The sequence below is a fragment of the Nelumbo nucifera genome, chromosome 2 (assembly GCF_055504915.1).
Source record: "Nelumbo nucifera cultivar China Antique chromosome 2, China Antique-T2T, whole genome shotgun sequence".
In the NCBI taxonomy this organism is placed as follows: domain Eukaryota; kingdom Viridiplantae; phylum Streptophyta; class Magnoliopsida; order Proteales; family Nelumbonaceae; genus Nelumbo; species Nelumbo nucifera.
Window position 1 is genome coordinate 56,057,847 of NC_142650.1, and position 24,921 is coordinate 56,082,767.

General features: G+C 40.5%; 3 protein-coding genes across 7 annotated transcripts; 2 read left to right on the forward strand and 1 right to left on the reverse strand.

Moving 5' to 3' along the window:
* Nucleotides 1–3,402: 3,402 nt before the first annotated feature.
* On the forward strand, nucleotides 3,403–7,126 carry LOC104586322 (ABC transporter F family member 1). 4 transcript variants are annotated; one of them, XM_088897469.1, is made up of 6 exons: nucleotides 3,403–3,635; nucleotides 3,770–4,125; nucleotides 4,267–4,340; nucleotides 4,440–4,650; nucleotides 4,740–4,974; nucleotides 5,780–7,126. In XM_088897469.1, the coding sequence occupies exons 2-6, from the start codon at nucleotides 4,123–4,125 to the stop codon at nucleotides 6,835–6,837; spliced, it is 1,581 nt and encodes a 526-aa protein (XP_088753595.1). In that variant the 5' UTR covers nucleotides 3,403–3,635; nucleotides 3,770–4,122; the 3' UTR covers nucleotides 6,838–7,126. The 4 variants fall into 4 exon arrangements, with proteins under 4 accessions (XP_088753595.1, XP_010241808.1, XP_010241807.1 ...); XM_010243506.3 differs by having other exon boundaries at nucleotides 3,770–4,037; XM_010243505.3 differs by having other exon boundaries at nucleotides 3,797–4,037.
* Nucleotides 7,127–17,731: 10,605 nt separating this feature from the next.
* LOC104586321 (acylphosphatase family) lies at nucleotides 17,732–18,889 on the forward strand. Of its 2 annotated transcripts, none has more exons than XM_088899408.1 (3): nucleotides 17,732–17,747; nucleotides 17,996–18,341; nucleotides 18,439–18,889. In XM_088899408.1, exons 2-3 carry the CDS (start codon nucleotides 18,042–18,044, stop codon nucleotides 18,703–18,705), a joined length of 567 nt encoding a protein of 188 aa, XP_088755534.1. In that variant the 5' UTR covers nucleotides 17,732–17,747; nucleotides 17,996–18,041; the 3' UTR covers nucleotides 18,706–18,889. The 2 variants fall into 2 exon arrangements, with proteins under 2 accessions (XP_088755534.1, XP_088755535.1); XM_088899409.1 differs by lacking the exon at nucleotides 17,732–17,747 and adding an exon at nucleotides 17,911–17,922 and having other exon boundaries at nucleotides 18,041–18,341.
* A 474-nt stretch (nucleotides 18,890–19,363) lies between these two features.
* On the reverse strand, nucleotides 19,364–23,306 carry LOC104586320 (U-box domain-containing protein 14). Its single transcript, XM_010243503.3, has 5 exons — nucleotides 23,180–23,306; nucleotides 22,620–22,989; nucleotides 21,351–21,467; nucleotides 20,750–21,160; nucleotides 19,364–20,669 (listed from the first exon to the last, which is right to left on the reverse strand). Exons 2-5 carry the CDS (start codon nucleotides 22,884–22,886, stop codon nucleotides 19,593–19,595), a joined length of 1,872 nt encoding a protein of 623 aa, XP_010241805.1. The 5' UTR covers nucleotides 22,887–22,989; nucleotides 23,180–23,306; the 3' UTR covers nucleotides 19,364–19,592.
* Between the last annotated feature and the right edge of the window lie 1,615 nt (nucleotides 23,307–24,921).

A 24,921-nucleotide genomic window follows, 5' to 3' on the forward strand; every position in this document is an offset into this window, starting at 1 on the left:
AAACGTTGATAAAAAATTAACAGTCCCAAATCCTTTCTTCTTCCATTCAAGAAAGTTGGGGTTAAGTTTGAATGAACATTTTGGTGATTCCAACTTTCTTAAATAGAAGAGGTAAGGATTTGGGGCTATTAATTTTTTTTGTCAATGCTTGGATAGTTGATAAAGTAAATTAGATGACACACAAAGGGCATTTATGTCTTTTTAAAATGTCACTTAACAGTTGATTAACAGCTAGTTAACGGTAGGTACAACATTGTCACGCTTTGAAAGTTTGGGTACTGAATTATCGCATTTTAAAGTTCGGGGACCAAAGTGATACTAGACCCAAAGTACATGGTACTAATTGGGATTTTCCCAAGTTTTTATTCTTAATAAGGAAACTAAAAGTTTTTACATTTCTCATACCTTATTTTTAATGTTTTAAATTTTACAACTAATAATTCTCAAGTACAGATTCAGGTTTATCCATACCAGTTTTCAAAGATTATCCATTATTTTATCTTATTATTATTATTATTATTATTATTATTTACAACTGTAATTGTACCTCTTTTTTTGCATTGGTCGTGTTTGGTTACTACTTTAATGATAATAAAAACTCAAACTATTGGATAATGTGAAAAGTTTTGGAGAGGCAATTTTTAGAGATGAGCTAGGATTAATTCGTAAAAGTTTAGGATTTAATGGAATAATTTTGAAAACACATGGATATGAGTGGGAAACCAACATGAATCTTACACGTGGTTAATTTTTTTTTTTAAATATTAAATCATCAAAAACATACGAAGGCAAAATAAAGAACCCTCTCCACTTTTAATTGTCTTTAAGAAAATCCATCCACTAAGGCTATGCTTGGTTTGAAGGAAAAGGAAGGGAAAGGTAGCGAATCCATAGAAGATTTGTAAAGTTTTCCCTATCTTTTCTTTCATTTCTCTAATTTTTCCTTCAAACCAAACACAGCCTAAAATAAAAACCTTTTTAGGTCTTAATTGTTTCTAAGGCTCAGCTTGGAAAGAGTACAAATACAAATATGTATGGTGCAAATATTTGCATTTTGTTTTATTTTATTTTCTATGTATTTATACTGTGCAAATTTGCATTTGTACTCTTTCCAAACCGAGCCCAATAAAATTCATTATTACTCTTGCCAACAAGATCATTCTCTCTCTCTCTCTCTCTCCAATAGTTTATGTTTTAACATCTTCTCGCCCTAGGAAATCTTAAATCTTGTATTTATATATTAAAGTAAGATTGTCAAATCAACCGAGGGCTGGCTTGTTGGTGCGTTAGCTGGTTTGATCCAGTGTTGACGTGGAATCTAATCCTGCAACCAGAACTTTGAGGAAAAAGGGGTCAAGGGGAAAGTTATTACCCCAAAAAAAGTAAGGTTGTCCAAGCAGTTTTTTGTCTTTGATTTTTTTTTTTTGTTTCGAAAAGCTATAAACTTTGACTGTTGCAATGAAGACAATAGTTATGAGTGCTGCTCATGAAATGAAATTTGCTAATATGTGACAATCTTGGGCACTCACAAATCGAATATAAGCTTTATTAGCTTTTGTTCTTTCTAATAAACCAGTATCCAGGAAAAGTTTTCCCAAGTTTTTACTTTATTGGCAATTTCTTATTGAATTCTTCTCCTAGAAAGTATTATGGTAATAGATCTAACAAATACAGATTAACTATGAGAGGCTGGTGGAGATTGACTTGAAAAGCATTCTTCTAAGTTCTAACATTAGAGTTGGAGAGCACATACAATCTTGCTTATTGACCATAACAACCAAGACATTTACGGTCCTACCCTTCACCAATATACTCTCTTGGTGTAAATTCTAATAAAAAAGGCTTTTAATGTTTGATATGATAGACATGATGGATTGACCATCATAAATTGAATGATTAATTTTACTATAGTATACGATTACAGGATAGTATAATAATTTTTGCTTATAATCCTCAAATATAGAACCTAACCTTAAAAAAATGCTTCTATTTGAGAGTGGAAATAACCACTCTTATTTATTTATTTTGATATTCAGATGGTAGTTACCTCCTTAAATATAGAACCTAGCTTGGATCCAAGCTGTTGTCAAAATCTAAATTCCCAAACTCAAACCTAACTGAAATTCTATATTAACCCATGTGTTGCATGTATTTACTAGCTAGTGTTGTAATGAAAGCTAAGTTGGTAATTGGCATATAGATCTTTGGAGTTGTTCTAATGTTCCTTCAAAGTGGCAGATAATGGGCCACTTTCTATTTCATTCCCTCCCCTATTTGTTGGGACTTGAGAATGTTCATAGTCATTATCCCCTACATTTTCAAGTTAAAAGAGTTGGATTGACACTTCTCAAGCTGTGTATTAATAAAAATCATTAGACTTCATAGTTAATAAAATGTGAGAACTATAAATCAAGTATGGATGCACGCACACCTATATACATATATTTATAAATGTGAATATGCCTTTGAAATTTTGGACTGATACTCTTATTTGTTAATTTGCCCCCTTTTTTATTGTGAGAGAAAAATTGTAAGGAGGCGTTTGGTTTGATAATGTATTTATTGTGCATTATAAGTGATGGTCAATATGAAGTGCCGTTAATGTTCATACCTTTTTGGTTGTTTTTGTGGCTGAACTATCCCTATTTGGTATGCTATCCTCATTAGATAGATGATGGGGTAAAATCACAATTGGCATAGGTTACACTGAAGTAAATTGCACTATCTCAAGTAATAGACCTCTAATGGTTGCATTTTCATTTTGGCTCAAAATAACTAAAATTTCAGTTCTTTTAAATATTTTAAAAATATAATTTTTTTTTTGTAAAATCTACAGAAATTCTAGGTTCGGGGAAGAATATAGCTAGGTTTACTAGTTAAGTGGTTGGAATTTAGGAATTATTGGATGTGAGCTTTTTATATAGTTTATCCTTTTTTGCCTTTTAATAAATCCAGGTTTGAATACACTTGAGTTGAACGGTCCGACCGGTCGGATCAACCACGGTTCGAAAACATCACTCAACACCGCCATTTTCCCATCTACATCCCCCGTACACAAATGACAAAGTGAATAACATGACCTTTTCTTTGAAAATTCATATATAATCTTTTCGCATACGTGGCCCCACTTCAATAGAAAGAGTGGGACCCAATGGTTCAGCCGACCAAATCCCAGCTCTCCAAATCAACTGGATAGCTGTGTTTCAAGCCGTCCGATCAGAATAAAACATTACCTCGTGTCACTCTCTTCCAACGATATTATATTGCTTCACTGCCAATTTCTTGCTATACGATACGATATTATATATCTCAGCATGACATTAGCCGCCCCATCTCACTTTCCGACACGTGGACCCCTAGAATCCCTCTCTTATAAATAGTGAAGGGGAGCTTCCTCCCACTGCCACTGCCACTGCCACTGCCACAGCCCTCGAACGGTCCAACCGCCCTCGTTATCGGGTCTCCTTTCGCTTCCTCTCTCTCTCTCTCTCTCTCTCTCTCTCAGCAGCAGAGACCTTCACAGTTAGAAAAGAACACTACAAAAGGAGAAAGAGACACTCTGAAGAGCTGCTGCAAAACCCTAGAACGGTCCTTGCTTCACTCTTCGCATATCCAAGTCTCCGATTCCGCCGAAGGTGTGTATATGAAAGATCCGATTTTCCTTGCTTTTTTTTCTTGTTTTGATTTCGTTTAGATTTTCCTTCTGGGTGTTCTCTTCTTTGTGAAAAATTCGATCTTGTGTGTGCTGTTTATTTGGGGCTTTTTGAAGGATCGGTTTTGCGTTTGTTTCAAGCAGAAATATGGTTTCTGACGCCAGTAAGAAGAAGGCCGCGGCTAAGAAGGCTGCTGCGGCTGCCAAGAGAGGAGGGAAGGCTGCTGCCGCGGCAGCTGCTTCCTCTAAGTCTGCCGGAACCGCGATCGGAGTGCAGAATGGAGGCAGCGTTGATAAGTTAGCCAACGGGGTTGGTTCTCTCCGGATATCGGATCGGACGTGCACCGGCGTTCTGTGTTCTCATCCTCTTTCTAGAGATATCCATGTACGTTTGATCAATGCCACTTCGTTTTTGTATATTTAAGTGCAACGTTGATACCGGAAGATGATCGTCACCTGGATTGTTAGAAATGGTTATTGCTCTCCTTAGATCTTTCTTAGTTGTTCAACTTGATTCTTTTTTTAATTCCGTTTGGATCTCTTAGGATATTATGGGATTTTGTGTTCTGAAGTGGGTCGGGAACTGATGCCTACTGGTTTATGTTCATTTGCAGATAGAGTCTTTATCGGTTACTTTCCATGGTCATGATCTGATAGTGGATTCTGAACTGGAGCTCAACTATGGAAGGTCTAGATAACTCTACGACTTAATTACCATCCACATTCATATAATTCCTTTTCATGCAGAACTTCTTTTTGATACTTGTTACCTTTTTATTGCTTGCAGGCGCTATGGCTTACTCGGATTGAATGGCTGTGGGAAGTCTACCCTCCTTACAGCAATAGGGTGCAGAGAACTTCCTATTCCAGAGCACATGGATATCTATCACCTCACCAGGGAGATTGAAGCTTCTGACATGTCTGCGCTTGGGGCGGTTATAAGCTGTGATGAGGAGAGGCTGAGATTGGAGAAAGAAGCTGAAGCCCTGGCAGCAGAGGTGTCTTTTGAGAACTTGGTGGTTTTAGTATCCCCGATTTAAAAGCTTGAGATTTTACTAAATGTTTCTTTCCACTTGTGCTATTTCAGGATGGTGGTGGTGGAGATACCCTGGAACGCATTTATGAGCGTTTGGAAGCATTGGATGCATCAACTGCTGAGAAGCGTGCTGCAGAGATCTTATACGGTCTTGGTTTCAACAAAAAGATGCAAGCAAAGAAAACTCGGGATTTCTCTGGTGGTTGGAGAATGAGGATTGCATTAGCAAGGGCCTTGTTCATGAACCCAACAATCCTTTTACTTGATGAACCAACAAACCATCTTGGTAAGTTATGATTGAAGTTTTATATATAGGTTATGGGGAGTACATGTTGCTTGGCATGATCAACATCCTGGGGTTTCAGTGTTTAGTATTCAATTCTTTATAATTTTCAATAGTTACTGTGAGGAAATTAGCAACCTAATTGACAAGATTTTTCACTATGGGTAAAGAGAAACTTAATTGGTTCTGATAATCTGAAGAGTAACCTGCACAATGTGTTCAAATTTTTTGGCTGTTTTGTGGCATGCTTAGGTAGTGTGGCAGTATATGTGGTAATTTTTAGGCTGTGCTTGTTTTGATTTAAAGAAGTGGAAAACGGTGATTTCATTTTCACTGTTGGAGTTGCAGAAATATAGCTAGATATTTCTAATTGTTTTCTGCCCCTTTACATTGAATCAAGCAGGGCCTTAGTTTCTGTTACTGCAATCAAGAGGGTAAAATTATAACCCATTCACATTTCTTTGTCGGCCTTTGTTGCTCGATCTAGTTGGCATCTACTACTTAGTTGGTTTATTTTATTTTATGTTTTGGGGGAGGGGAGGGTAATGATTTGGAATAATCCTATTTTTGATAAAAGAGATCAATGGCCTAACAATAATATTCTGGAAGATAGAAATAACCATGCATTAACTTTATATTATTACAAACAAGGTATTCTTTAACATCTTACAGGCTTGTGCTCATTTTATCATTGGGATGTGTAATCAATATGCTTGTTTTCAATTTTTCATCTTTGCTGACTGATGTTTGAGTTATGCTCAGTTCCATAACAATATGATGGTCACCATCTCGTTTGCTTTGTATACAGATCTAGAAGCCTGTGTCTGGTTGGAGGAGACACTGAAGAAATTTGACCGCATCCTAGTTGTGGTGTCACACTCTCAGGATTTCTTGAATGGTGTCTGCACAAACATTATCCACATGCAGAACAAGAAGCTGAAGCTCTACACTGGTAACTACGATCAGTATGTTCAAACTCGTGCAGAACTTGAAGAGAACCAGATGAAACAATACAAGTGGGAGCAGGAACAGATTGCATCAATGAAAGAGTACATTGCCCGGTTTGGACATGGTTCTGCAAAACTGGCACGCCAGGCACAGAGCAAGGAGAAGACACTGGCAAAGATGGAGAGGGGTGGTCTAACAGAGAAGGTGGTGAGGGACAAGGTCTTGGTTTTCCGTTTTACAGATGTGGGGAAGCTTCCACCACCAGTACTCCAATTTGTGGAGGTTACCTTTGGGTACACACCTGAGAATCTTATCTACAAGAACCTTGACTTTGGGGTGGACCTAGACTCAAGGATAGCACTGGTGGGTCCTAATGGGGCTGGGAAGAGCACACTGTTGAAGCTGATGACAGGAGATCTGGTTCCTCTTGATGGAATGGTCCGACGTCACAACCACCTTAGGATTGCACAGTTTCATCAGCACTTGACTGAGAAGCTTGATTTGGAGATGTCTGCACTGCAGTTTATGATGAAAGAGTACCCTGGAAATGAGGAGGAGAGGATGAGAGCAGCAATTGGGAAGTTTGGATTGACGGGCAAAGCGCAGGTGATGCCAATGAAGAACCTCTCCGATGGCCAAAGGAGCCGGGTGATATTTGCATGGTTGGCATGGAGGCAACCACACATGCTATTGTTGGATGAGCCTACAAACCATCTGGACATAGAGACGATTGACTCTCTGGCAGAGGCACTCAACGAGTGGGATGGAGGATTGGTTCTTGTGAGCCATGATTTCAGGCTCATCAACCAGGTGGCTGAAGAGATATGGGTATGTGAAAATCAGACTGTGACCCGATGGGAGGGTGACATTATGGATTTCAAGCAGCACCTAAAGAGCAAGGCTGGATTGTCCGATTGAGAGGGGAAGAGTAGGGAGGACAGTTAGTGGGTATCCATTTCATCTTATGTATCTATGTACGGCTTTATAAATATAACTGCATGCTATTAATTTAAGTGGATGGCGGGGCAATAAATTGAGGCGAGGGGTATTGGTGTTGGTGTGTAGCTGACAGGTCCAATTTTCTCTGCTGTATTAGTAGAAGGTTTCAATATGCACCATCAGTATTTAGGTGGCTGGAAGAGAGATGTATAACATTAACATTGTCTTTAAAAGATACAAGTAAAATGTCAATGGGTACTTTGTTTTATCATGTTTTATTCCATTTGATTTTCAGTTAATACTAAAGCGACGAGATATCTGAGATTTTCTCTTCTGGTTTCGTTATATCTGCTCCATCACTTACAACTGGGGGAAATTGAAGACTGGTTAAAGAAGCACTGAACGCACATCTCAAATTTGAATTTTCTGCATAGCTAGCCTTATTTATTTATTTATTTTGTTTCTGCAGGTTTGCAGGAGACTTGTAATGGCAGATTGAATCGTTGTGTTATTTTTGATGTCTTGAAAGATTAGTTCACTAACATCATGTCATCATCCAGAATCATTTAAATCTGGATGCACTGTTGGATATGATATTTGTTCACTCACATCGTTGTACGGTGTTTGATTTTTACTTGTTGGATAATGATATATATATATATATATATTTTTTAAGGCAAACAAGCCTGTCATCAGAGTGATGACAGCTTACTTTCATTAAGAAACCTGCTCGGTATTACAATTTGAAGACAAAGTATCAATAAGAAATTCAGGGGGAAAGACCAAGTAAAAAGAGAAAAACAGAAAGTGCATGGTTGGCCAATTTGTGCGCTGAATGGTTAGCCCCACGAGGGGTCCAACGAACCAAACAGTGAGGGATGCTCGACATAAGGAGTTTGCAATCTTCAATAAGATGTCTGATCCTCCATGGAGACAGAGAACAGTGTGCAACAAACTCTTAAGAGAATCTCCCTAGCTCCCAATTCTACTGCAAAAAGGAGAGCTAAGCGGACTGCTTGAGCTTCGAGCAGAAGTGGGTCACCAAGAGGTAAGTTCACAGAACGTGCGTAACAAAAGAATCCAGCAGAGTCCCGTAAAATGAACGTGCGTAACGAGGGTCCCGTAAAATGAAACCAACTCCACCCACCAAATGATTAGAAGCCCCATCAAAATTAAGCTTGAGAAAGTTTGGGGGAGGAGCTTCCAACACCTCGAATGAACTGTAGAGAGTCGAGGAGACGCAGTACCCAAAGGCAGAAGGGAGATTGGACGAGATCAAGTTTATTTGGGATTGAGAGGCCAAAACCATTGAAAGAGGGTTAAAAGTCTCACCTTCCATAACAGTTTTGTAACGAGATTTCCAAATGTTCTTCATGTAGATTGCAGCTTGAGCGAAAATAGACAGTTCAGACTTCAGCCGAAGATGTTTGAACATTTAAATGATACCAGCAATTCAACCATTCTTGCAACGTCCAGTGAGAATTACAATTAACCCGCAAAGATAAATTAGAGGCAGACCAGGCCCACTGGAGAGTAGGCAGATAAAGAATAAACTAGCGTTGGGGCCCTGCTTCGTAATGGCTGGAATGGAACCGTCGACCTGTTGATCCATTGATCTGGTCCCTGATAAAAAATCGTTGAATCGCATCAACGATCCATTGACCCGAGTGGTCGAACTGTCAACGGGTCCGTTGACCCGTTCAATGGTTTTTCGCCTTTTTGTTTGTTTTTTTTTTTTTTTAATTGGGAACCATTCATGCAACCAGTTCCATTTTATCCTAATCTCAGTCCTTGGCCAAAAATCGTTGAATCAGTCAACGACCCATTGACTCAGGCAGTCGAACCATTGACCCGTTCAATGGTTTTTTGTCATTTTTTTTATTTTTGTTGTCAGAACGGGTTATTTGTTTGAACCGAACAGTCGAACCATCAACCGAAAACCGGTGGCCAGAACGGTTCCATTTTCAGGTTGTATGAGTCACACGCTCGAATGACATAACATATATGGTACTGCTTAATGGACCTCACACACTCAATTTTTTGCCTGTAATTTTTTTTGTTAGAACAGGTTGTTCATTTTTTTTTATTTTTTTAATTGGGAACCGTCCATGCAACCAGTTCCATTTTACCCCAATCCTGGTCCCTGCCCAAAAACTGTTGAATCGGTCAATGACCCATTGACCTGAGTGGTTGAACCGTTAACCCATTGACCTGTTCCATTTTCGGGTCATATGAGTCACACGCTCGAATGACATAACACGTATGATACTGCTTAATGAACCTCACACTCATTTTTTTGCCTATAATTTTTGTTGTCAAAATGGGTTGTTCGTTCGAACCGAAAGATCAAACTATCGACCCGAAAATCGGTGGATAGAACGGTTCCATAATTTTTTGTCAGAATGGGCCATCTGTTCAAACTGAATGGTCAAACCGTCGACTCAAAAATGGTGGCCAGAATGGTTCTGTTTTCGGGTTATATGAGTCACACGCTCGAATGACATAACACGTATGATACTACTTAATGGACCTCACAAACTCAATTTTTTGCCTATAATTTTTGTTGTCAGAATGGACCGTCCGTTCGAATCGGATGGTCGAACCAATGATCCAAAAACCGGTGGCCCGAAAGATTCCACAATTTTTTGCTTGTAATTTTTGTTGTCAGAATGGACCATCCGTTCGAATTGGATGGTCAAACCGTCGGTCGTTAGAACGTTATTAACAACATTTATCAATAATAGTAAGTAATTATACTATTTAATTAAATAATCATGAATGATAGTTTTAATAATATTATTTAGTTATTTTTAATATAATAGTAAATATTAAATTTATGAATAGGATTTATTAACAATATTGATTAAATTAATAATTACCAAAATTAATTTAATTTAACATTATTTATCAATAATAGTCAGTAATTATAATATTTTATTAAATAATCAATAACAATACTTTTAATAACATTTTTAATGATTTTTAATATAACAATAATTACTAAATTTATTAACAGTATTAATAATTTTAATTTAAAGTAAAATTAAAGTAAATATCTATTTATTAAGAATATTTATGATAACAATAATTATTAATTATAATCACGAATTATAGATTTATTAAATTATTGTAGGCGACAAACGGGACTGATATGCTGACGGTGTTTTGCCAATAATGCTGCAACAGGTAATGCACCCACTAAACATCTCCAAAGGAATCAATACATGCACATGAGGTGGAAGGTGCTTGATCTCCCAAATTTGGTTCCAAGCAAAATTCGATGAGGAAGAGTGATATTCTTGAGAGGATAGGAATTTGTAATTAGCTAGCTTCAGCTGAGGTTAAACAACCATGTTGGAGTTGGGCACCTGTCCAAAGTAGAAGATCTTCAGTCTCATGAGAAAACTCCAGAAGAGGAGTGACTGATACTCAGCAAGTCTGGAATGGTATCCAAAGGTGTGAAGTGGGATCAATGAAATGGGTAGTTCAAGATGAGCTTGGGGCTCCTGGTAAAAGTTCTAGTGTGTTGTATTGTTGTTCCTTGTGGAAGCCAAGCCAAGGGTCTGTTAGAGAGTCAATATAATGGACCACCCGTTGCCGACCAGCCATGCATCTACCTACAGCCTTTGCGCAAAAAGTCTTGAAGCTCTAAGAGCTAGGGACCATCCGGAAGGAGTACCATGATCTCGATCCCAAATATTTGGAAGATAAAATCTGTGAACCCATAAATTATTACCCTCTGAGAAATCTCCAACATAATTTCATGAGTAAGGCCCGGTTTAATGCCCAGTCCACCCGGTGGTAGTAAAGGTTGTTTGCATAGGGGAGATCAACTGAAGGAGCAGTTTCTTCAGCCATGAAGTGATCATTTTCAATTCGTTACTGTTTTATAATAAGACCAGTTGGTCGAAAATCAGTCACCCTTTGATCAGCACCTTCTTTTTTTTGGAATAAGAACAATTAATATTGGTTCCATTACTACAAGTGATCAAGTGAGGATTGAGAAATAAGTTTTGAATAAACTCAACCAACTCAGCACCGACTTGTTCCCAGCATTGTTGATGGATAAAAGATTGCCGATAGAAAATAAGGCAGTTCTAGCTTCTTCAAAAGTGGGGACAGCACAAAGAACCTCATTATCATTATCAGCACAACAATGCTCTGTGGACAAAAATAAATCATAGTATATAGTAGCTACGGATAAGCTTTTCAATCTAGCTCTTCCAGATTAGAAGTCCACTGGTCATTAATTTGTTCTTTCTTTTTCTATTAGAAGCATATATGAAAGAATTTACTATTTCTGTCCCTGGCTTGAAGCCAATTGCACCGAGCTCTTTGATGCCGGTAAATGTCCTCTAGCTCCACTATACGATCTAACTCCCTAAGGAGAGATCGTTGTCAACAGTTGGAATTAATTGATGATTGAAGTTCTGAAATTTGATTCAGCAACTGCTCCCTTTGCTTTTGTAAGTGATCATGAGTGGAAGTAGCCCATCCCTTGAGATTAAACTTTGTCGACACACACTTCTCAATGAAAATGAAATGATGAAAGGAAAGATTCCAGAAATCTGAAACCTTACAACGAAAACCATCCAGCTGAGTCCAATATGCTTCAAAACGAACAGGTAATTGCCGTTGATGTAATTTTCGGAAGGTGTGCAAAACAATGGGACTGTGATCGGAACCTGCAGCCCGAAGGTGCTTCACCCAAGCTGTGGTAACAAATCGAATCCAGGCATCTGTAACTAAAACTCGACCAATTATTTCTAGAATAAGAGAATCAAGTTGACGTCTGCTCGTCCATGTGAATCGTGGGCCTTGAAACCCAATATGTCGAAGCTGGCAAGCGAATTAATGATAATTACAGAGAAGTGTAGTGTTGCAGAATTGAGAGAAAGAGGGATGAGTCGTGCCACTTGTTCATTCGCCTTATGAAAAAATAATCTTTGCTTTCATTATGCACGGCACAACCACATATATACACATACAATCGGCACCTGAAATTTAGGAGTAGGAGAGTCACTTGTAGTAGTAACCTACCTACTAATCATACCTAGCTAAAGACGCCTAGGGAACTACCAGAATTTGTGCCTAGATACATGCTTATCCATGCTTATTTAGAATTTCCTAGTCCATGACGAATTCCAATACTCCCCCTCAAATTGGTGCAAGAAGATTCTGAATGCCCAATTTGCCAAGGAAATAGGTGAATTTCTCTTTGCCAAGAGCCTTCGTCAAGATGTTAGCCAGCTGCTCTGTGGTTCGAACATGCCGAGTAACAATGTTCCCATGCCGCAGCTCATCGCGAACAAAATGACGATCGACTTCAATATGCTTTGTCCCCTCATGAAACACTGGATTCGCGGCTATATGCAGGGCTGCCTGGTTATCACAATATAAGCGCGCAGGTTCGTCATGCGCCACTCCCAAGGACAATAGGAGTTTCTTCATCCACTTCAATTCACAGCATGTCGCAGCCATCGAAGGATATTCTGCTTCTACCGAGGAGCGTGACACAGTGTGCTGTTTTTTCGTTTTCCAGGAAACTGGTGACTGTCCCAGCAGAACAAAATATCCGATCAACGATCGTCGTGACAACGAGCAGCTTGCCCAATCAGAGTCACAATAAGCATACAAGCGCAGATCGCTATCGGAACGCAATACTATACCTTGTCCAGGATATCCTTTCATATATCGTACTACACGCAGAGCTGCCTCCCAATGTTCTTGCCGCGGGCTTTGCATGAATTGGGCCCAGAATATGAACACAATAACACAACTCAGGTCGTGTGATGGTTAAGTATATCAACCTCCCTACTAGTCTTCGATATTGATTCGGATTGTGCATTAGAGCACCCTTGGCCAGCGCAAGATGATGATTCTGTTCAATGGGCACTGATGCTGGTTTGGCTCCCAATAGTCCACATTTCGAGATAATGTCCAGGGCATACTTCCGTTGAGATAAATATATTCCATCAGGACCACGAGCTACTTCAATACCTAGGAAATATTTGAGTGGACCCAGATCTTTCATATGGAAGCATCGACTGAGATACTCTTTGAATTTCATAATGGCTACAGTATCATTTCCCCCAACAATCAAATCATCAACATATATCAGAACGTGCAGACGAACATAGTGTTTGAAATAAGTGAACAAAGAGTAGTCAGGATACGATTGAACAAACCCGAACTGTATCAAGGCCGCTGTTAATTTCGAGAACCAGCATCTGGGAGCCTGACGTAATCCATAGAGAGATTTTTTCAGTTTGCACACTTTTGTTCGATCCTTAGATGCGAAACCTGGCGGCAACTGCATGTATACCTCCTCATCCAAATCCCCATGTAAGAATGCATTATGTACATCCATCTGATGCAACTCCCAGTTCTTAGCGGCTGCCACGGCTAAGAAAGTGCGGACTGTCGTCATTTTGGCCACAGGAGCGAAAGTCTCATTATAATCTAACCCCTCAACCTGTCTATTCCCGAGAATAACTAGCCGAGCCTTATGTCGTTCAACCGTCCCATATGAATTATATTTGATGTTATAAACCCATTTACTCCCTATTGCCTTTTTCCCGGGAGGTAGAGTTTCCAATGTCCAAGTACCATTATCCTCTAGAGCCTGGATTTCCTTCCTCATAGCTTCCCTCCATTTCTCACTTTTCATTGCCTCCGAAAAGCTGGTGGGCTCGGCTCCTGTAGTGACTGCAGCTAAGAAAGCTTGATGTCTAGTAGAGAAGTTAGTACATGTCACATAATTCGCTATGGGATAGGGAGTCGTACATGAGGACTCTGATTCAGAGTTGGCTTGAGTGTGAATGGGGTTTTTCAAACATCGAGAAGTGTAGGTCACATAGGGCTTCAACAAAACAGATGGCGTGTGATGCCGATGTCCCCTACCAAGTTGCTCTTCTGGTGCCGTTTGTGGTGCTGGATCAACATTAATTCTGTCCTCACTGCCATTAATTCCCACTTCCTGCACACTCTCTTCTTCTCCGTGCTCCTCCTCTCTTCCATCATCATTATTCTCAAGGCTCCCCCTATCACAGATGTTGGCTGCATCACTCCCCCTGTCTTTATTCCCTCTGTGGCTGTGTACAACATCATCATTGACTGCGGCATCAACTGGTGCAATGGTCGGGCTAGGTTTGTCTCCCAGAGTGGCTTCTGAACCAACAACATATGGAAATATATTTTCATGGAAGACTACATCACGGGAGACAAAATATTCACCTCTTTCAACATCATATATGCGCCAACCTTTCTTTTCGTAGGGATAACCCACAAAAACACACTTCCTACTCCTTTCTCGAAACTTATCCTTATCTCGAGGACTCCAATGAGCATAGTAGAGAGCCAAATACTCTCATGTGCTCGTATTGAGGTGGCGTCCCGAATAGTACCTCATACGGAGTCTTCCCGCCAAGTACAGAAGAAGGTGTCCTGTTTATCAAGTATCCGGCGGTTAAGGCACACTCCCCCCAAAAACCAATGGGCAAGCCTGGTTGAAATCTCAATGCTCTCGCAACATTCAAGATATGCATGTGTTTTCTCTCTACCCGACCGTTTTGTTGCGGTGTCCCAACGCATGAAGTTTGATGCAGAATGACATGAGTCTCAAAGTATGATTTCAAGCTTTTAAATTCTGTTCCATTATCACTTCGAACAATCCTGACTTGCTTGCCAAACTGACGTTCTGCCATGGCACAAAATTTCTCAATAATATGTGCTACTTCACTTTTGTCCAGTAACAAGTAAACCCACACAACACGAGAATAATCATCAACAATGGTTAGAAAGTAAACTGCACCACAAGAGGCAAGTACTTTATCGACACCCCATGTATCACAATGAATTAGAGAGAAACAATCATCAGCTTTATGTTTACTTTCAGGAAAAATTTCCCGTGTTTGTTTTGCTCTGTAACAAACATCACATGGCTTATTTCCTTCAGTTCTACTATTTAATTTATCTGCTTTAGGAAGAAAAGATAATATCTGTTTAGATGGATGCCCTAATCTGCGATGCCATAACTCCCATTCATCCAGACCTCTTGTTCTATTCGCCCGAACCGGTGTTGCTCCTCTAAAATGATAGACCCCATCACACTGCTCACCCACTCCGATCAGACTCCTCGAGGTTTGGTCCTGTATCACACATAGTTTGTTAGTAAAAGTGACAGTACAATTTATCTCTCGCAATAATTTTGCTACGGAAATAAGGGTGCAGTTCATTCTTGGTACAAAAAGCACATGATGTGGATAAATATTTCCACCCAAATGTAAAGTCCCTTCCTTCACTGCAGTGGTTTGCTTTCCATTGGGAAGTCCCACCGGACACGGTGTAATATTCCATACATCCATCAATAAGTCAATTTCTCCAGTCATATGGTGCGACGCCCCGGAATCAATTATCCAATCAGTAGAATTTTTCTTACTAGAGAGTTTTTCATTAGTCCTGGTTTTGTAAGCATCAAGCATGTTTATGAGAATCTACCACTGCTCGTCATTAAGCCCGTTTAGTCCGGTCCTGTCTCCGTCAGTTACGATTGCATTAGCAGCCACCTCACGCCTTACCGATGATTGAGCAGCATGAGTTTTTGCTGAACTTCGGTCACGTCCGCCAGAAGGTCCAACATACTTACTCGAACTCTCACCGTTCCTACTGCAAATGGTCGTCGCCGTTTCCCTCCCTGACGTCATGAAAGCGTCAATCCGTCCAGACATTGTCAACTTCGTTCACGTTAACGTATCAAAAAAAAGGAAAGACCGCCGTTAGCAAGCACGTCGCCCATCAGACCTCTACTAGGTCTTCTTCCTTCTAATTTCGACTCTGCGGCGGGAAGAGGAGTTGCAGCGACAAGCTTTCTCTCTTGTTCTCATCGAATTCGATGAAGCATCGGTCCTTCATATCAATTTCCGATTCCCGAGTTTTGATACCGTTCGGGGAAAAGGGGTCCCAGTTCTCTTGTTCCGTCGATCGATTTCAGACATCAACAGAGGCAATAGCAACAACAGCCAATCCACTGTTCATTAGCATCTTCTATCGAACCCGAAACCGGAGGCAATGGCGACAAAAAAAGGAACGCATGATGGAGCAGCGTCTCTCATCCTCTTTGTGTTCTTCCCAGAAATCGTGACACTGTTCATCGTCTTGAAAACCAGAGCGGCGGTGGATCTGAAACCGATGACCCGCGGGCATTGAGAAGACATCTTCCACGATCAAGATTCTCAAGCAGGGTCCTCTCATTGGATAGCCATGCGATTCGACCAGGAAAGGGTAAGATGAGGAACCGTCGATACATTTCTCGCAAGGGTCCTCTCATTGTTTATGGCACTGAGGGTTCCAAGATTGTGAAGGCTTTCCGCAACATCCCCGGTGTCGTAGTTGCCAGTGTCGTAGTTGCCAATGGGAGAGAAGAGGAGGAACAGTTCTCGCCGCCGCTGGTTCCGCTCGAACAGGGAGAAGAGGAACAGTAGCTTCGCCGCCGCTCTTCTGGGTTGGGTTCGAATGGAGGGGACAAGCTACAGTGCCGATCTGGAAAAACTGGAGTGCAAGGTTTGGACTCTGCTGGCGCCAAGCGAATGTGGTGTTGCTGTTTGCAACTTCGTTATGGCTCTGATACCACGAAAAAATAATCTTTGTGGAGAATCTCTTCTTTCATTATGCAAGGCACAACCATATATATACACATACAATCGACGCCTTAAATTTAGGAGCAGGAGACTCACTTGTAGTAATAACCTACCTACTAATCATACCTAGCTAAAGATGCGTAGGGAACTACCAGAATTTGTGCCTAGATACATGCTTATCCAGAATTTCCTAGTCCATGACGAATTCCAATACCTTAAAACTACAAGGGTGCAACCGGATGATCACAAAAAAAAAAATACAGGTATTAACTACCATGGGAGCAGAAAAAGTCGCCGACGATGTCTCCCGATGAATTGCAGCGGTATATAAACTAGAATTTAACATGTACACGACCTCTGAGATCAGAATTCAATTTAACAGAAGGGACCGTACGAATCTCTTCCGTCAGCCTGTCAACAGCCAGGGCGGTAAAGCGATCCAACAGAATAGGATCATTACAGGATTGAACCGCACATTCGAGACGGTGCTTTAGACGGCACCCTTCGACCTCATGCCCCACCCGAGCACAAAAAATACAATAACGAGGAAGTCGTTCGAATTGCACCCTAACCTTAATGGTCTTCCCGTCCAGAAATGTATAAGGAACCTGTTGAACTAAAGGGGAGGAAATATCGATGGAAATCTTCAACCTGATAAATCTGCTTCATTTTTTTGTCTCGTTGCCAGAAGGGCGATACGGCCGACCAATACTAGAACCAATATGCATGGCCGCATTAGTATTCAGATAGCCTACTGCATTAATATTCACGCTCATAGCCGCTTGGGAATCGGACAAGAAATGAGTTATCCGTGAAATCTAATATACTGTGAGGATGAACCTTCCAGGATTTAACCAGCATCTCTTTAAGACCTGTAACACACAATTGTCTGTCAGTTATTACTCTACAGACCAAACTTCATTGCCAGTCATCCGCCGGAGAAACATCATCTTGGTTTTCTAGAAGTGGAGAAGAAGAGGAAGGGAGAAGGAGGCGAGAGAGCTCTTGTAGTGTAGAATCATCCGCCATTCAAAACATGAGGGATAAAACGCTTGACGAGGAAGAAGAAAGGAGAAAACCTACTCAGTTGTTAGGAGAAACGACTTACTTAGTTGCTCATGTTGGATATGATATTATGTTCTGCAAGTATTGACGTTTATTTCAGTCTTGTAAATCCTTGGGTTATTTCTGCTTCCAAATTCCAGTGAGAGAGAATATTGTCTTCAACAATCAATAATTCAATATTGGTAGGTGGGTAGACACTAGACAAGCATACTTCCAGAGTTCCAGTAGTCCCATGACCCACATCGGATACAAGATAGGCCTCAACCCAGGTCCAACTAGAGATGGGGTAGGCCTCATTTCCCGGCCCAGGGTAAATCTGAAGCCCAAACACGGTGAAGGGTGGACCATGGGATATTGGGATAATGGCCAAGCCAAAGCCCAGCTCGAACCGTACTGTACTATCGTCATTGAAATATCGTTTATTTTGGTTTCAGGTAACAAAAGACAATTTAAAAGGAGAAGGCGACCGATTCACAGTGAATGGCAACAGCAGTCGCACCCCTGAGCGATTCTATACGTGTATTCACAGCAATAGTCCGGAATCATCGACAGGTATTGAGGGTTTCTCTGGCTAGTCGCCTGGCTCTCGTTCGCCGCCCCATCCACCACCGTTCACCTTCCGTTCCGGCGATATTTTCCCCTATTCCTTCTTTGCTCCGACGTTATTCTGTAGTGTCTCACGCTATGAACGGTAATACCACCACTTCCAATGGAGAGGGCAGTCCACTCGGCAACACCGCTGCTCCTGGGGCTGGGACAAACCCACCTCCATCTAACACTGTGAGTCTCTCTTCTCTCTCTCTCTCTCCCTCTCTCTCGTGCTTTCTCGATTCATTCGATCAAATTTGATGACGGATGGTGGTGAGGTGATGTGCAGGTTAGGGCTGTGATAAAGGGGAGGGTGCAGGGGGTTTTCTACCGAAATTGGACCATAGAGAACGCCCAACAGTTGGGTCTGAAAGGGTGGGTCCGCAACAGGAAGGACGGTTCCGTGGAGGCTCTCTTCTCCGGTGACCCTGATTCAGTCCATGAGATGGAGAAGCGCTGCAGGCGTGGTCCCCCTGATGCCATGGTCACCTCTCTTCAAGTCTTCCCTTCCAACGATGACCCTGGTCCAGGTTTCGAACGCAGGCCCACCGTCTGATGATCCTCAGCTCATTCTCTCTCTCTCTCTCTCTTTCTCTCTTTCTCTCTCTCTCTGACTCGTTTTATTCCTTAAATTTTGATTGTAGCCTTTATATTTCTTCTTATGATCGAAAGAAATCTGTTTTGTAGTAACTATGTTATATATTTATAAATAAAGATAATGGTGGGATTTGTTCAACAAATATGCTTCAGTGCCAATATCTGGTTGCAGTGCTGCTCAACACAAACAATCAGAAGCACCAAAATTTGGATTACCCAGTTGGGAATTTTGATATATTTTAGAGTAGGTGACTTGTTGGTGTTAACTATAATCTCATCAATCATCATCACCTTAGGAGATTGAATTGTCTGTATACATATCTTCATCTGAGTGTGCTTCTCCTCCAATTGTAACAGCAAATGTGGTAAAGCAAGATGGAAACATCTGAAATGATTCAACAACTCTGCAGCAGAAATTACCCCTTTCTACTTTAGATCGATCTTTTTTCACTGTGTAGTTCTTGAGACCTATTTGAACCTTCCCTAGGCTGCTTCTTCCAGTTTAATCAAGAATCACCCAAATGTTAATTATTTTCGTTTATTAGTTCATGCATATAGCATTTCAAGCAGATAGTTTATGATCAAAACTTACTAGTTATAATTCACAAGGTTAGAGCTACTCAGAAGGATCCTTACTATGATTTATACAGATTAAACGTAAACAACAATTCACTTTAAGCAGTCAAAACACTTCCATTCACCAATGTACACCACCTTTTAATTTACCTCGTACACATAAATTACATGTGGAATTCATGTTTATTGATCCACATAAACCTCATCCTAACTGCAGAGGAAGACATTTCCTGAACTTTCTGTTTGGTTAGAAGAGACATGGGTTGAGTTTCATGGTTCCTCAACTGCATCAACTGCCCGATGAATGAGCTCCAGAATATTTCCTGCTTTTCTCTTGGCTCGTTCTGTACCATTCTCTGTCAATTCCTTCAATGCCTCTTCTGCTCCATGTTCCTTAGCATTTTTAATATGCTGTGCATCGCATGTACACAGTGACCACAACACAGCTGCAGCATTCTCCCGGTTTCGCGGGGACCCAGTTTTCATTACCTCAACTAAGATTGGGATAGGATCAGCCTGACCTATAGCCACCTTCCCTTCTTGGTGGCTTGCAAGGATTGCCAGTATTGCAAGTGCCTCATCCACCATCCCACCACTCGCATCCATCATCAGCTTCATCAGTGGTGCTACAATCCCAGCCCTCACGGCCCTCACCTTGTTTCCTTGATAGATTGATAGGTTAAAAATAGCAGTGGCAGCATCTTTCTTGCCTCTTGGACTTCCTTCACAGAGCAAACCAATAAGAGCAGGGATAGCGCCTGCTGCCCCAATCGCCACCTTATTCTCATCTACAACAGACAAACTGAAAAGAGTGGCAGCTGCATTTTCCCTTGCTTCCATGCTGCCATTCTTGAGCACCTCCACTATATCATGTATGGCTCCTGCATTAACAATTCTTCCCTTGTTTGCCTCATTAATGGAGAGGTTGAGAAGTGCTGTGACTGCATGCTCCTGTGTCCTAGGATCCTGGGAAGATAGTAAATTGACAAGCAGGGGAATGGCTCCTGCCTCTGCAATACATACTCGGTTATCTGCATTCCTTTTTGCCAACAACCGGAGCTCACCAGCAGCTGCCCTCTGCTCTTCAGTGTTCCCAATTGATAATTTCTGTAGTAGGGCATTGATGGCTGTTTGATCACAATCAGATGCACAACTTCCAGACTTCTTGTTTCTGCAACTTCCTTGTTTCTTTGGAAGTTTAATGCCATTGCTCTCACACCACTGAGTGATGAGACTCTTCAATGCATAGTTTGGTGTCAGGGATGTATGCAACAGAGTCTGCTGTGTCTTGGGACAAGTCTTGTGCCCTGCATCCAGCCATTTCTGAATGCAGGAACGTTCATAAGTCTGCAAAAGAAGTAAACTAGCAGTTAAATTAGGGATATCAATATCAAATACAGTCTCCTTAGCTGGTGGGAGCTACAAACCTGTCCAGTAGCGACAATGACAGGATCTTTCATCAACTCAAGAGATATTGGGCACCGAAAATCATCTGGAATGACAGGAGACCTGTGCTTAAAGCTCTTTTCACCCTTGGAGGTTTCTGCTTCTGAATCTCCTGTGAGTACGTAGCCATTAAGTTTTTTGAGTAAACCTTTCATTTCCTCGAGACATTCTCTTAGATCTCCATCAGTTGAGTCGGCCATTTTGTGCAGAGCAAATGCCTCTTTCTTGATATCGTTAATAGTCCTGAGCTGCAGCTTTTCTGAAAGTTTCCTTAGAACTGCGGGATCAAAGCTCTTTTCTTTATGTGCTGTAATCAAATCCGGTTTCAGTTGGAAATCGGGCGACTCCATTCTTTCTTTTGCCCTTCTAAATTGAGCATGCACGAGTTCAATCTGGATTGCAATGAATCAAGTTGTATGGGTTGTCAGAAGTTTATATTTTATTTATCTACGGTTTAATGTTAATGCTCTTCATTCTATTACAGTGTTTCTCTGATAAAAAATTAGGGTTGGCACCATTTATATGTACAGCAGCAGTTATTAAATTAAATGATTTCAATAACAAATTGTTGGCAAAAGGTACCTGCTCATGAACTTCCTCTGATAAATCGAGTTTATCATAAGGAATCTCACTCAATGCCTTTTCAATTTGTTCTGTCACCTTCAGGAATTTACCTGCAATTATCTCCCCATATAGAGCCTGCAAACAAAGTTTAATGCTTACATCAAAAACATCTCTTCTGATCTAGTCAAATTCTGCTAATGGGAACACAGAGATGAATATCTTAGGGTACGTTTGGTTTACAGTTGGAATCGGAATCAAAATTTCTTAAAATCGGAATTGGAATGGTCAATTTCATTAGTCTGTTTGGTTTAAACAGGAATCGTGATTGAAATTGAAATGAGCTAGAATGGGATTTCATTCCCAAGGGAGAGGGAGGGAATGACCATTCTCTTAAATGGGGGAATGCCATTCTAACAGGAATGGAGAAAGGATTCCGATTTCACCCAACCAAGCAGTTGGAATTGGAAGGATCCATTCCGATTCTAGACCCTTATTCTCACGAACCATAAGCCATCGTTCAAAAAGAGAAGAACTGGTTTATTTTAATACATCATGTAGAATAGAAGAAAAGTGTTTGGTTTACGGTTGGAATCAGAATGGAAATTTCTCATAATGGGAATTAGAATAAGCTGGAATGCAATTTCATTCCCAAGGGCGGGGGAGGGTATGGCTATTTACTCAAATGGAGAAATGTCATTCCACCAGGAATGTGAATGGGATTCCCATTCTGCCCAACCAAACAGTCCGATTTCAAGGGACTTCAATTATACTTGTACAGTATCTGGGTCTGGGATGTAATCAGGTAATATGTTGATATATGCTTCCCAACTTAAACAAACTTGCATTGCAAACAGTCAATAACAAACTCCCATTAGTCCCTTTAAGTGCATTTTCATAATTAAGGGAATGCAATTCCTGCCATCTTGAGAAGCTCCTATCTTCTTTACGATCGTTACTGGTAATGGCAAGCCGGAAAAGAAACCATGACTGCAGTTGTTTCTCTCTGATTCATACATCCGATTACATTAATAAGAGACCATTTGCTTCAAAATTGATATTTATTTTACAGTTTCAATGTTAGATTCTCTGAAGAGCAAATTAAATTTCTATTTCCAGTTAAAATCCAAAACATCCAAAATTTGATAGTTAATCTACAAACTCTTTGATGGGTTTTCTCCTTTCAATTTATTTGGGAAAAATGTCGATTCAGTAAAGAAGAAAAATGATGGCTTCAAATATCCATAAAATCAACTTAATCAATCGACAATGGGCGATGAGTATCAGTACCTGATAGAGCTTGCTTCCTTCGTTCACCGACTGAAGAAGCTCCTTGGCTGATTCCAAGGCGACCTTCAACATATTCAGAGCTCGAGCGTCTTCCTCGCCCAGAGGCGCCTCTCTATCCCTCAATTCCTCAAAAAGAGGGTTCAACAGCTTCACCCTCCTCAGAAGATTATGGTACATCTTCTTCGATGTACTCCGACACTCTGGAAACCCAGAAGCTTCCTTCACAATCTGAACGAGTTGTTCCACCACCTCGTTCGGTTCCTCCATTGACACCACTTCACCGCAGCTAGAAAATCGAAAAGCCGAAAAACAGACCTGGATTCTTCAAAATTGGGAGTAACAGAATGGATCCAGTTAAGAACTCCCTGCTCTAAAACCCCCAACAAACATGAAACATAAGAATCGCCATGAAGGTAAAGACGAAGAAACTCAAACAACACAGCAAAGTAGGAAGACTGAATTGAAGAGAAGAAGATCAAACAGCAAGAGAAATTGAAGAAAGGGGTTTAAATTAAGAGAAAATCAAAATGAAGATAAATTAAATGGAAATGAAATGTGACCTCTTCTGGCCATCAGAGACCAGGTCATGGAGATCACCCTTACGGACGAAGTCCGACGTTGACAACCCCACTGATGTTTATATTTTAATAGTTGACCAAACTACCTTTCCGATTTTGGCAAAATCGCCCCTTGCTTGTTGATCTCCCTTCAGACTCCTTGAATTACAGTTGAGGGTAGTTCAGGATTTTCGCACATAAGAAGGGCGTAAACCCGTGCTATGCCGTGTTCAGGTTGGTATCATTGTAGATTCTCAATTGGCGGTCGGGATTCACTCATTTATTTTACCCGCGTTAGTTGTGCAGACACGCCGGCGTCCGGCGGTGGCTCGGCTGAGCTCAACTGCACTGAACGCTTCGACCATTCAAGCTTAACAGTTTTTATTTTCTAACGTCTCCCAAGCTTTTAACAGTTTAGGCTGCGTTTGCTTGCAATGCAAATGCAAACATGTACCTACCCTACATATTTACTCATATTTCGGTTCATGAATGCAATTGCAAAAGTAATTGCAAAAGTGTGGTTCTATCATTAAATGCTTCGATTATCTTATGCTCAATGCATTAATTTTGATCAAATAATTATCAAAATAACACAAGATTGCATTCAAAAGTAAAAATGTTAGAAAATACAATTTTACTTTAATAATCATTACTTTTTTACATTTTAAACAAACGCTCACAAACGCGAGGCTTTTGTATCGCAAACAAACAGAGCTTTAACGTTTGCCGCATGTTAAGAAGCGATGAAGCAAAGAATTTAGGGGGCGTTCTTTTTCTGGATTTGGGGGGAAGGGAGTTGGTTAACCAAGAAACCCATGTTCTATACTTTGGGTGAGTGATACCCTTGGGGTAAATAATTTTTCCCACTTAGGGGAAAGTTACCAACACTTGAATGGGACAAAAATGTTCCTTTTAATATTGGAGTTTTATGGTTACAATGGTCATTGCCTTATTTATATGGAAAATAAAAGAACATGGGTAAATACACTTATTCGAGTAAGTCTATATGGGGAAACACTTACCCAGGTAAATGCATTTACTCGGGTAAGTAACTTATTGAAAAGTGAACGAAGCCTATAGATGAAAAGGCCCCATTATTTAAGTATGACTTTGACCATCCGAATGCATAATCTCTTCTTAATTTTAAGGCCTTGTTTATTATTTATTTGGATAAATGCACTTATCTGGATAAATGTTTTTTATTGGGAAAGTGTTTTGTTTTTAAATTTTTGGGTAAAGTTATATAATGATCTATTATTAAAGGGACAATATTGGCTATGTTTGGTTTTGTTGTCGTTTATTAAAAAAGTTCCGCTACATCAATATCATATGGGCGTTGGCGTTTGTTGTGCATAAAAACATTGTTTGGTTTCAACATTTATCAAATAAGTAATACATAAACACTTAGATTTGTATGCATGAGATGTTTGGGAAAGCTTCAAATTCTTGTTTCTCCCAAACGCGTGCACCTATGTCACGGGGCTAATCGACGGGGCCCCATGCGGCGCTCGATTGGGGTCGAGAAAGCCTACAAATGCAAGCAACAACACACAAAAGGAACAAATTAGACAAAAGGCAACTTGTATTGCATTAATCAGTGGTAAGCACAAGCACACAGTACAGTGTCGAGGGGATCTCGTGCTTAACCTTTACACGCTTATGAGCACACTTGGCTACCTACCTCCCCTCAAAGAGTACGTTAAGATTTTGGGGGAGTGACAAAATGATACATCAAAATACTGTAC